Source organism: Vollenhovia emeryi, unplaced genomic scaffold (genome assembly GCF_000949405.1).
Source record: "Vollenhovia emeryi isolate VEMERY1.0 unplaced genomic scaffold, V.emery_V1.0 DF939141.1, whole genome shotgun sequence".
NCBI lineage: Eukaryota > Metazoa > Arthropoda > Insecta > Hymenoptera > Formicidae > Vollenhovia > Vollenhovia emeryi.
The window spans coordinates 1,262,033-1,275,021 of NW_011967225.1; the positions used below are offsets into that span (position 1 = coordinate 1,262,033).

The window sequence follows — 12,989 nt, forward strand, 5'->3', positions numbered from 1 at the left end:
ACTTAAGTCCCAGTCTACAATAGAGATTTAAGCCCTAAGCCTTAAGAAATTGACTAATCACAGTCGCGCATTCTACTCATACTTGACCGTGATTGGCCAATTTCTTAAAGCTTAGGGCTTAAATCATCTATTGTAGACTGGGACTAAGAAATTGGCCAATCACGATCAAGTATGAGTAGAATGCGCGACTGTGATTATATACAAGAAATCACGGAACGACAGCTGCGACCAATCACAAAAACATCGGAACACTCGTGATTGATCAAGGCTTTCGTTCCGCGATTTTCTGCGTACACCCTGGTACACCCTTCCGCTCTATGAGTTTGCACCCTATGAGTTTGCACCCTCAAGAGTCGATCCTCCTTTTTCTCCCCGCGTCAACGGAAAAGGCGAGCCGCGCGAGCAATTCAACCGAAATAGAACCATCTATGAATAGAACAGACCCAATGATTCAGCCAGCTGCGTCACAATGCACTTCCATGCACTTCCATGCACTTCTTAACGAGTCGCAATACGATCAACGACGTTCTGTCGCGATGCTTCCACCTTTCGATAGCGTACGTCGGCGACGGTTATGAGAGTCGCGGAGCGTGCGAGGGGACCCGCGACCGCGATGCGGGATCGTGCGATCAGTATCGCGTGATGAGCGTGGCAGTTTATTACGTACAGCAGCGTTGTTAGTGTACATACTTGTATATAGATCCGTCATTTCCTTGCAATGCGTACCTGATTAATTAACTTGATCGCGCCCCGCGTTCTGGTCCGCCGACGCACAATGTTCGGTCCGCGAAAGAAAGCGGGCCGAAAGCCGACGAAGACGACGAAGGAGGAGGTCGGTCCGGGCCTAGAGTCGGAAATTGTGAAAGAGAAAAAAAAGAAGGAGACGAGGACTGACAATGTTATAGGAGGTTAAGTGCTCTTCGTACACACCGCCCGTCCATATTGTAAATTCATCAATCGCCGCACCACCTGCGAAATTTATCCCAACACGCAGATGTCCGGGGTTGGGAAGTGACTCGTTGCTTGTAACGAAGTCACAGTTACTTCTTTTTTTGCTAACTATAATTTAACTCCGTTGTCTTTTCTCCATCTGTAACTTGACTCGGTTACAGTTTTTCGATAATTAATTTAGTCACTTTATGCATACGTGAGTTTACAGGCAATAATTTTTAAGGCTCTATATACAAAACGTTAATTAATAGAATAATGAAATAGTATACAAAAGATTGTCACATCCGCACGCGGTATCTAGCGCCTGGCTCTGATTGCCCTTGCATTGCGTCTATTACTTTGCGTATTTTAAACCTCCGCAGATCGCGTCGGGCCTTGCCTTTGCGCGTAAACGCGTTCATCGACACCGTACAATTCGAATGCGGATTTGATATTTTGATTGCAAGGAAGTGACCGCAAAGTAACGATTCGTCACTTTTCAGAATTGGTAACTTGTAACCGCGACTTCATACATTTTGAGCGAAGAAACTGCAAACTCAATACTTTTATAAAGTAGCTGCCCCAACCCCGCGGACGTCCACAAGTTCTTTCGTTTGATTAACCTGCCTTGATTAACATCCTTTGTCTCTTTCTAAGGGGAACAATGTTAACCGAAAGAGTAAAAAGTTGCCTGGCACTGAGACAGTCGACCCACAGATATTAATGTCTTTCATTAACTTAATACAGCAAGAAGCTAAAGAGTCTTCATAATTTCTTAAAATTTACTTCTTGCACTTGGGTTCCTCGTAAATAATTGCTATTCTGATATTTTACAGCGAATGTGACCATTAACGACTTTGCCAACACATTACGGATACATGCAAGGTTGAAGAAATCGGCTACAAATATGTCTAACAAAGGTTAGATGACAACTCATTTACTTAAGTCTTTTTATTAGATAATTTTCTTGGAGTACAAGTTTTATAGTTTGTTGTCTTAGAAAAATGTTTCAATCTTCAACCTCTCTCTCCACATTTCTATTGGTACCGTACACGTGAGATTAATTATGTTGTTCAAATTTTATTTAGTGAAACAGGTAACGACAGTACAAGAGGAGGAACAAGTGTGGGATGAGACGAACGAGGATACCTTGTTAAAAGATAAAACGAAAGGGAGGAGAAATAGAGAGAGAAGGAAATCGAAATACCAAAAGGATGACGACGAAGACGAAGGTAAATGAGATACATTTTGATTAAACACCAAAGATTTTCCTAACGATTGCACCAAATAAAGCAAACAAAAAAAAGTGCCATGTGCGACAAGATGTAATAAAACTACTGTGTTTTATAGGAATCGACTATCCATTGGATATGTGGTTTGCCATCTCGGAATACATACAGCCTGAAGCAGTAGGGAAATTTGCAAGGATTTGCAAAACTTGTTACTACATAACTACCACTGCAAAATTTTGGATCCACTTATACAAATCGTAAGCATTTACTATGCAGTCTGATGCTATACAGACTGAGACGTATGAATTTGTTTTTTAAGATTAGAGGAAAGTCCCCTATTACGCGATAGGCTCCTAATATGAGACAGTAGGTACCCGACATCAAAATTCTATCGCGAATCTTGTTCGCGACGATTACACGGTCTAATGATGAATTTTCCGCTAAGCAGATTTCACTCCAAGGGCAATAGATTCATGGCGGTACCAACAGATGATGACCTATTAATTCAGGAGAAACTCCGCTATCTCGTGTTAGAAGCCTATCTCATGATAGGAGCTTTCCTCCATTTTCAAATTATTGTTTCGATACATTTTAAATAGACCGATGATCCTAAAGTGTATATAATTTAAAATCAGACTATGATTCTAGACATTGCAAATTCGTACCCGATTTGCCGGAGCACCTGCAGCCACAATGTATGAGACTATATGGATTAAGGGCTTGTGTTATAAGGGCATTACATTACGGTTATTTTAGAACATCGGAAAGAAACGAAATGTCTTACTTACGGCAGCATGACCTGCAGTCTCTCGTGAAAAGAAAATGCACTCTCATGTGGCACAAAGTAAATTGCGAATAAAGCTCTCTGTCATTTAAACCCTGACAATAAGTCCAAGTAAACGTGTAGCTGTTCTTTGGTTTATTTTTAATTATATTATTAATTATGTAAAATGTAACCTGATAATTGTATAATTATGTAGGGCTCGTCGTCTTCTATTTCGTGCCGCAATAATACTTAATATTGTGTTTCAGGAGGGAAAACAACGGTGGTATTTCTATTTTAAGTTGATGGAGGCTTCCAAATCGCGCAGCAGCTCATTAAAGCAAAGTAGACAATGTACTGATAAAGAAACCGAATTTTTTGACACATTGAAGGATGTGGCTGTCAATCCCGAGAACGATTGCAAAGTCCTTAGGGTGTGTAACATAAGGCCCGTTCCTAAAGATTCTCGAGGAAACATTTTGTTCGTAGCGATGTATTTTTAATGTATTTAACGTGTAGGTAAGCTGCTTGAAGTACAGTATGGTACCACTGGTGATTGGATTAACCCTGCAAACAGTAACTACGGACCTAATGCCCGGCTTCAGGGAACACCGATTTCAACTTGGATTCGGAACATCGGGTATCCCCAATACATTAACAAATCAAGTAATACTTCGTAACGTTATGGAATACCATATCTTGAATTGGTGGGATCCCGCCTATCCACATCAGGATATTGGTTACGCAATTGAATTACCGCAAAATGACTCGTGGGACTAGAACTTATTACAGATTGTTCTTATATTTTGTGTATTACATTGGGGAGATAGAGAGGCGCCTTTAAATTTTATAAAGACAAATATATCGATGCGCAACAAATGCAAAGTTATTCAGTACCTCTTCTTTTCCACTGGATATTCATGAGCGACTCGTAGATAATTTCTTAAATCGTAACATAATTTACGAAGACATGAATGACATGGAATTAATGGAGACACTGCAAAATTTTATGCGGGACCACTTCATGCATAGCAATTATTGTATAGCAATAGTATATTCAACAAAACGAAATTCTTATATATTAAAAATAAACTTAGTTGTAACAATTCGAATTTGAGATGTTCTACTTTTGAAGTATTTAATTGTGATTGACGACTTACAATTACAGCGATGTGATTGAAAAGACGGCATCTTCGAGTTGTTCCTGATTAATTGCAAGCAAAATTCTTCCTTGTCTTTCTAACTGTCTCCTTAGAAAGAGACAAAGAATGAATTAAACTAATAAGAATAAAGTTACGTTGATGAAACCGGGCTTTTACGTTCTCGAGTACTTTAGCCACCCTGGATTGCATGGACCTAGGAACATCTGGACGGAGCGTAAAGTACCCTTTTAGACGAGGGGAGTGAAGCTTGAGAAGTGAGGGAAAAATTCCGCTGACATTTGTATACTACTAGACTGCTACCTTCGAGCTGTGAAGTGAGACAAAAGTTCCGCCATGTCTTGTTAGGTAAATAAAGTATCTGTAGTAGTTTATAGAAGTCTGTGGTAAGTAGTACTGGCAATGAGAGGAAAGAGCATGTCAAACGTGCACTACTGCAACATGCACAGGTATGTTCACTCGCCGTAGGCGATCAATCTTGCGTCGATCCCTCCTGCATGTTTGGGAGCTAACTGATGAGACAAGTGTGTTGTATGTCTGATGTAGTATATAGCTTTGAATAATTTATAAAAATATAAATACGATAGAAATAACGAAGGAATACTTGTGCAAAAACGCTTTATGTACAATTATTGTACCAATAATATATACAATCAAATAACATTTTCACATACTATTATAAATAACAAATATTCAATTGATTGTGACAGCTCAAATTTCAGACGTTCTACTTTCGACACCTCTTTTCGAGAAACTATGACAGTAAATTATGACGCAAATGACAAAACGGCGTCTTAAGACTGTTCCTGAAATATTTTACGACACAATTAAAGATTATTACTGGTAAAATTTCATTTTTTAACAGCTGCTTCTACAGCATCTATCAACTCCTGCAGATGATGTATGTTAGCAGTCGAGATATTAAGGTCTCTGACCTAAAAGATATAAATAATTAGACATGAAAATATATTATATAAGGCGCATATTTCCCTACCATGTTCGTATAACCGGTCACGTCCACTTTAAGCTGAATACGTATTTTTTCGTCGTCGCTAATTCCCTGTGGTTCCGAAGAAAGAACTCCGGTGGATTTATCACGAATCTTTTTCAACCTCCTCAAACTCTCTTCCGTCTTTTGTACAGACGTCAGCACGTCAGTGACGAATAACAAGTAGCTAAAACATAAACCGATATTTCTACATAATTAATTTGAAATATAGTTTTTATATTTTCACACACAAATCTTTTGTAACAGCATTGTTGGGAAAATGAATTTATCTTTTACCTTTCTGTTAGCGAAGATAAAGTTAACTCCAACCAAAGAAAGATATTTTCAGGAATGACCTTCTTATAATCCATATAAAAGTTACTAAGTGGAATCATCGAACTCTTCACGTAAGGACAAGGTTTAGTCGGCACGTCTCGCTTTGTCCTCCTAAACAATCGAGGAATGTCGCTGACTTGTCTCAAGTGCGTTACACATTGCTCCGAGAGCTCATTTACGATTTCTTTGGTAACTAAAGGTAAAAGATTGGCTAGACTCTTCAACGTTTCATTTAGAGAATCTAAAATACGTGAAATAAATTTTATATTATTTTATGATATATTTGATGATAATACAATATTATTTTTAGATTTTCGTGTCTATTACCTTCTAATAGTTTCGATATCGTAACATTCTCGTCTTTAATTTTCGACTGTACCATTTGTAGGAAAGATGGTAGGGCGTTTATCAATTTTTCCACGTCTATGTACAAATACACTAGAAAGTTTAACCTTGTAGAACGTTCCGAGTCATTTGAATTATTAGTTTCATTTATCACTGGCCACACCTTCAAGTACAACATTGGTCACACATGTATATGGATTTGTCGAGCTTAACTTGTATATAAATGTCGCATTACAATAAGCTAGATATAAAAACGCACTTGTTTCATTGCACTCTGACACCACGTTTGATACCTCGAGCTCATTTGAAGACTGAATTTCCAGAATCTGGTAGCAATAATAATAATGCGTTAGTTTGACAGAGTTGTAAAAGAAATGATCACAGAATTAGAGAACAGTTGCTCACTTGTGAAACAATTGATACAAATAGATGTCGTCGGCCCAAATCCTCAGCAGATTATTCCAAACCACGTCGGTTGCATGAAGCGAGAAGTCTTTTTGCGTCAGCGAGATCAGGCTACCTTTGACCGAGTCCGGTGATATTGGCTCGGCTAGCACTGTCTCCACGGTGCCGGCTATCTCCTGAAATCGTATTTGAAAGTACACCGGCAGATTCCATTTCTTGAGAAAACTCCTGTATTGCGGATGATTCCTCAGCGCCGCCAAAACTTCAGGTGTAACACACTCCGCCTCCAATTTTGTTAGAAACTCCAACGTCGCTGTATACCTCTACAAAAGCGACAATTTGAGATGTACCATACATCTCGAGCACCAACAACGCTTGATATTCCAAGATAAAAATTTTTCTTACTTTGTGAAACAGTACTGGATCTCCCGGAGCAAAAATTGACTTTATATACTGCTCGATCTTTTCTTCGATCTCCACCCAAAAACTGTTCACCAGAAAATTGAATCCCTTTACGGACATTCTGTAACGCCAATAGAATTTGTGTATTTATAAACATGGAAATTGCGTGCTCGATCAAATGTAACGCACAAATACCTCTCGGGATGTAACGTGATGTCCAACAACTGCTTTAACTCCACGTCTAGAATGTTCAGTAGTCTGTGATAAATGCTTTGCAGACCAAGCGGGTCAGTTTGAAGGTTCTCCTCGTTAATTATGTTGTAAATTAACGGCCGTACAAGCTCGTGCCTGACCAGCTCTTCGGCGTTCGTTACTTTGTCGAGCGTAAGGTAAATCCTGAGGCAACGGATCGCCAAGTTCGAGTTCTTCTCGTGTATACACGCTAAGAATAGCTCGTTCAGACACTTTAGGTATAAGCTCTCCAATTCCGTGGTCTCCTGTTACGAAATAATCGCTTTGATTAACTCAACTACTTGACACGTCGCCACTTCAGTTCCCAAATGTTACCTTTTCCTGATTACCCGAGATATCCGATTTACACCTGGACATGTGGAACTTCAATTGATTTAACTCGATCGCAGCCTGCTCCAGAACGTCGATCTTCGTAGGGTTCTCCATAAACGTTTTCATGCACAATATGGAGGAGAGTTTTCTCAAAGACTTGCACACGTGTTGCAGGCTGTGCAAACTTTGCTTGCGTTCCCTTATCTTCAGATTGTCATTCAAATTTGCCGAGATGGCCACGATTTCATCGTCCAGAGCTTGCCGCACTTGCTGCCGACACAAAACGCTATCAGCCTCGACCCGATCACACAATCGCAGCTGCGTAATGTCTCTATGTATCGATTTTAACTCTAATTGTGAAATATAGAGGAAAGTCCTCTATTACGAGACAGGCTTCTAATACGAGACAGTGGGTCTTCAACGTCCACGTTCTATCGCAATTCCTCTTTCGCAACAGTTACACGATCCAGCAATCAATTTTCCAAGTAGATTTCACTCCGAGGACAATGGATTCATGGTGAAACCAACAGACGACGCCTATTAATTTGGCAGAAGCTCCGCCGTCTCTTATCAGGAGTCGTATCTCCCGTAACAGGGGACTCTACCTTCAACAATCTCAGACATTGGTCCCAAACGTATATCTTGCCTATTCTTACCATAACTTCCTCCTTCAACTGCCCAAGTGGCGCCTGCAAGTCATTGATGGCCTTGTCCAGTCCGATCAGGTTGCTCGACAGATTCACGAAGTCCGCGTAGTCCCGGTTGATCAGGTCGATCATGGCCGACCTCAGCAACTTCAGGTACATGCCGAGGTCGTCCCGCATCGTCTCCAGCTTGTCATTCTTCCTGTGATCTTGCAGGAACGTGTCGACATCGAAATCCTCCTGCAACGCCAAGGACGGGGAGAGAGAAATTAATTTCACATGCCGCTATTACAGACGTGGGCAATTAGGGAGACTCGTCGAACCTGCACGAAGTCGAGCTCGGAGAAGCACAGGTCCTTCGGGGCTTTCGGCAAAGTGACGTTGCCGTTGGACATAATTCACGCCGTTTCTCTCGCTCGGGGGATCAATCGGTAGTCGTCATCGCGGGGAGGAGACTGCAGCGTGGGCGCCCAATTTCGCTCGGTGGTCGAAATCCCGCTGTCGCCAGGCTCTCGCCTCGATAACCTCCCTCGGCTATCCAGACGGTGCTCACAGACCGCTCTGCGCGGAGTTCGAGAGCGCGACAGCGGTTCTGCGCTCACCGCTTTCTCACTCCGGCTTATTACCTACTTCTTCTTATTCTAGTTGTGGCACTTGTGGCTCCCAGCTGGCTTATTACCTAACCTCTTAGACATAATGTATCCAGAGTCCAGACCCGTGCGTTGAGCAGCGGTGGCTGCGGAGCCTGCGGAGGCAGAGGGCAGAGGCTCGCGTAGAAAGAGACGAGCTCTGCTTATTTCATGGTTTTGCGCTACTTCGTTCTCTCTCGTTGACACGCGCGAGCGAAAACAGAGCTTGTCCTTTTCTAGGAATAAAAGGGCTCGGTTCTATGTAAATATGTCGTTGGGATCGCGCGACAGCCAATCACGTCACAGGTTACGTACCGTAGGCGGAGAGTAGATTGGCAGTCGTTCGGTCGTTCCTCGTCGACGTCACTCGGCGTCGTCGTGCGCGCGCTGGAGATTCCTCGTAGCATCCCCCCCGTTCCCCCCCGCCCCTGAAAGGGCATCATAACCTGTGCCCGCGGCTCGGCGGTCGCGTTTGTTGACCGAGGATATCGGGCGTTTGTCGTCGAGGGCGCGAGGCAGAGCGAGAGAGATGAGCGTGAACGAGGATTGGGACGTGGAGCAGCATAAAGTGGAGTACGAGTCCGACGAGCACTGGGAGCTGCGACGTAAATTTCTGGTGGCCCACAAGGACAAGTTCGCGGAGGACGTGCTCGTCTGTCTGGCCCAGGTGTTCGTCAATGTCGAGCTGTTAGGATGCAGGTAAGCGACGCCCGATAAAACGCACCCTTCCTTGTGTCCGCGCGTTGCGTTAGCGACGCAAATTCGACGACGTTTCCCCAGTTGCGAGTCCGTGTGAATTCGTTGCAGGTATCCGCAGGAAACGATGGACCTGGTGGAGGAATTGGCGCGTGACGTCGCGGCCGAGTATAGAGAAAAGCAAAAGAAAAAGTTGCAACGAACGTTCGTTGAGGCGTCCGAGGCAGCTAGCTCCAAGGTGAAAGGTATAAAGAAAAATTGTGAGTCGTGAGTTGCATCGTTTTTTTGTTTTTTTTTCCCCTGTGTTTCGTCGTGGGACACATGTAGCTGTTGGATTATTACACTCGTCGTCTATGTAATGCGATTATGTGACGACTTGAGGTGGTTTTTCCTACAGGACACGCTGCTAAAGCATCTACTGTCCCAGAAAGATCTGTACCGCACACGTCTAATCATACATCAAACATAGACAACTTTATTCGTCGACCGAACAAGCGCAAAGCACCCGGGATAAACGAGCATCAAGCTTGTTCACATAACGTACAGCTCGAAGCTAAGAAGGCTAAAACGTCACCTCCTACTCCCACGAAAGAACCCATGTCCAGTGCGTTCAATTGTGACCATCGGTCTAGCGAAAGACTCGATAGCGAGGAGGGACCAGCTGAGACGGTACAAACGAAGGAAGGCGCCTCGTGCGAGGAGCAAAATTTTTACAGAAACATTGTTCTATGGGAAAAACCAGGTAGCAACGCGCAAAGTATACTGCAGGTTTCAGCCTCTGTATCTGGTATGCCCTTGATATGGACCTACAATATGACAGAAGGTGGTTGGTGAGTATATATTGTATTATATTTTAGAAAACAATCGGTCTGTACAGGTTGCCCGACGCAAAGTCGCCGTTGGTCCATATACCAAAGTGTACCAGAGCGTACATTCGGCGTCACGAATGCTTTTACACCTGAAAATAGCCGTCGAGTTCAACATATTCCGATAAAACAAAGATTCATTTTATTAAAATAAATTTTCCTATTGGATAGCTCTCTGCAGCGTCGTTCTTCAGGTGTAAAGGCATTCGTGGCGCCGAGTGTACGCTCTGGTGCCAAACAGTCGCCAAAAGTTGCCTTATGTATGTATGCGTATGTGTGTGTGTGTGTGTGTGTGTGTACACGTTGTATAAATTAAGAAATTGTTAAGAGATATTTCTCACAACTTCAGGGAATGCTATCTTGATATTGGCTCGCATCGACTGGGTTGCAGCACTAATTTCAATAAGAAAGAAGCCAGGAAAGAAGCAGCCACCATTGCGTTAGAAAAATTACAAAAGCGCTGTTACACGGTTAAGGTGAAGCAAAAATAAATCTTTGTCTATATAAGGACAGATATTGAAAAGATCTTTTGATGGAGGAAAGTCCTCTGTTATGAGATAGCGGGGTTTCTGCTAAGTTAATAGGCATCATTTGTTGTTTCCACCACAAATTTATTACCCTTGGGGTGAAATTTGTTTAGTGGAAAATTCATTGTTAGATCGTGCGATCGTTGCGAAAAAAGATTTAGGGTTGAATTTGGATGCTAAAAGCCTGCTGTCTCATATTAGAAGCCTGTCTCACAATAGGGAACTTTCCTCTATATCATTGGTATTCCGTGTTATTCTATAACAAATTATACAGACGTAGAATACAGATGTAATGCTAATCATCGTGTTTGTATAAGGTACGGCTATTGTATTCTTTTTCTTCTAAGTTTTATATATTGTAAAATTCAGGTAAAGGAAGACTTGGGTACAAATTCGGATGTAACTGTAACGACAGACGAATTTAAGCATTCTACCGCCGATAACGATGGGAAAGTAGACTCTTTCCAATCTAATTGCATCGGAAACAAGCTGATGAAAATGATGGGCTGGTCCGGCGGTGGTCTTGGAAAATCGGAGCAGGGTCTTATGGAACCTATGTCTGCGGTGTTAGTTGAACGACAATGTCGTGCCTTAATCTGTAGAAAATTCTTATTACTCCTCATTCTTTTCCATTTTTATATATTCCATTTTTTCACTTTTAGAATCAGCTCGCAAATAAGTCGAAAAGGTTTTGGCCTGAAGACAAATTCTCACAAGGGACACGAAAAGGCAAATGTCGAGATAAAAAGCAAATGTCGAAAACTATTTAAAGATCTTTTACAATCGGATAATTATCTGGCAAACGATATTGTATTTTTGGATTTTTCCAAGGAAGACAGAGCGCTGATTCACCAGTATGTACCGCTTGCCAGTTCCATAAGGTTTTGCGAGAAGAGCCGCTCCTCGTGACGTTTCCATTCCGTTTCAGACTTGCACGATCAATAGGCCTTAAGTCGCGCAGCTACGGCAAGGACCAACGAAGACTGATAGTCTCGCGCAAAGTTAACATACGGAACTTTGTCGAGAAACTGAACAGTCTAGGCGGAGTCACCGAGAAGTACGAGCTGGTGAAACCGGCCGACGAGACGCTCCCTTCGTTGCCTACTTCTACGGACGTGTAAACGTAAAAATAGATTACATATGATCGAAACGGTACCTTTCTGTGACATTGATGTAGCATATGGACTGTAAAATAAATAGGTAACTTTTTGCATTAGTCTTTCCGTAATATTTTATTGTTTAAACGATCCAAAAAGAAAAGACAAGCTGAAATAATCTCGCGACGTTCCAATACGTTCCTCCTCCACCACACAATCCGATGCAGCGAGATTCTTTGGATTCCTCCGCACGGTGTTTCCGCCGAATAAAAAAAGGCATACGTTTTGATATATTGTAGAATCGGAATACCGCGCCCCGTCGCAAGTGAAAATAGACTCGATACAAGGGAGGGGGGTGAAGTACAGTAAAAAGCAATCTTCTGAGGTTGCGATTGTACACGGGCGGGGACCGTGGACCGTGTCTGCCCATCGAGGCCGTATCATAGCGTTTTCGATTTTCTGACTCGACCCGACCCCGAGTCAGAAAAGTTTGATCAAAAGCAAGAATTTGAACCACAATTTCTGCAAAAATCTTACCTTTCATCAAACTTTTCTGACTCGGAGTCGGGTCGAGTCAGCAAATCGAAAACGCTATGAGACTAGCAACGGCCGACTCGGATTGGATTGGGATTGGCGATCGACGATCGTCTCCTAGCCGAGAGCCTATTGAGAGCCCATTAAATCGCCGCTTCGCTCTCATTGGCTAGAAGACAGTCGCCGACAATCGCCAATCCCAATCCAATCCGCGTCGACAATCGCTAGTCCGACTCGGCCTGCGGACGAATGCGACCGTGCGTTCGCACCTTTGAGCGTTGTCTATGTACTCGAGGGTTCGCACGCACGGTCGAATCTGGCGAAATCGGGCGTGGCACGGCGCGGTGTAATTGGAGGCACTGGGCAATTAAAACTGAGGAGAAACGTTCGCTTTGTTTGACGATTATATAACTGTCCGCGCGACAAGAAATCATTTCCCAAGAGCGCCTGGCGTTCGCGAATCGAATAGAGAGGAAGTACAAAACCTTGAGAAGCGGATATGCTCGGAGCGCGTACAGAGTATGTCACGGGGTTGCCGGTGGTTACGTGGAGTATAATAAGAAACGCTTTGGCAGTAAGAACAATCAGAAGTCGAAAGGTAAACATATACAGATTAATACGACATGCGTGCGCGACATTTGTAGAGTGCATCATCACGTCGTTGAAATCTCCGTTAATTAAAGTGGTCAATACGTTCTCTCTCTCTCTCTCTCTCCTTTTTTTTTCTTTTTATACATGTAGGTCGCGTATATGCATATACATATATGCGTGCCATCGGTTTGAAATGACAAGGTTGAAGATTACACGCGTCTCCTATATAATCACTTCGATTTATTGATTAACTCAACGTCTACTCGCCGACGTACGCATA

At 42.7% G+C, this 12,989-nt stretch overlaps 3 protein-coding genes across 4 annotated transcripts; 2 read left to right on the forward strand and 1 right to left on the reverse strand.

Moving 5' to 3' along the window:
- The first annotated feature begins 483 nt into the window (after nt 1–483).
- Nucleotides 484–3,804, forward strand: LOC105567012 (transmembrane protein 183). Of its 2 annotated transcripts, none has more exons than XM_012021510.1 (7): nt 484–908; nt 1,767–1,850; nt 2,019–2,162; nt 2,281–2,419; nt 2,811–3,006; nt 3,195–3,359; nt 3,445–3,804. In XM_012021510.1, exons 1-7 carry the CDS (start codon nt 776–778, stop codon nt 3,703–3,705), a joined length of 1,122 nt encoding a protein of 373 aa, XP_011876900.1. In that variant the 5' UTR covers nt 484–775; the 3' UTR covers nt 3,706–3,804. The 2 variants fall into 2 exon arrangements, with proteins under 2 accessions (XP_011876900.1, XP_011876899.1); XM_012021509.1 differs by having other exon boundaries at nt 484–676.
- An 882-nt stretch (nt 3,805–4,686) lies between these two features.
- LOC105567013 (conserved oligomeric Golgi complex subunit 2) lies at nt 4,687–8,727 on the reverse strand. Its single transcript, XM_012021511.1, has 11 exons — nt 8,093–8,727; nt 7,782–8,009; nt 7,129–7,395; nt 6,757–7,058; nt 6,565–6,682; nt 6,160–6,482; nt 6,014–6,080; nt 5,737–5,917; nt 5,371–5,650; nt 5,080–5,260; nt 4,687–5,020 (listed from the first exon to the last, which is right to left on the reverse strand). Exons 1-11 carry the CDS (start codon nt 8,162–8,164, stop codon nt 4,937–4,939), a joined length of 2,103 nt encoding a protein of 700 aa, XP_011876901.1. The 5' UTR covers nt 8,165–8,727; the 3' UTR covers nt 4,687–4,936.
- A 71-nt stretch (nt 8,728–8,798) lies between these two features.
- Nucleotides 8,799–11,706, forward strand: LOC105567014 (NF-kappa-B-repressing factor). Its single transcript, XM_012021512.1, has 7 exons — nt 8,799–9,097; nt 9,206–9,339; nt 9,492–9,924; nt 10,310–10,436; nt 10,857–11,053; nt 11,150–11,341; nt 11,416–11,706. Exons 1-7 carry the CDS (start codon nt 8,928–8,930, stop codon nt 11,606–11,608), a joined length of 1,446 nt encoding a protein of 481 aa, XP_011876902.1. The 5' UTR covers nt 8,799–8,927; the 3' UTR covers nt 11,609–11,706.
- The last annotated feature ends 1,283 nt before the right edge of the window (nt 11,707–12,989 follow it).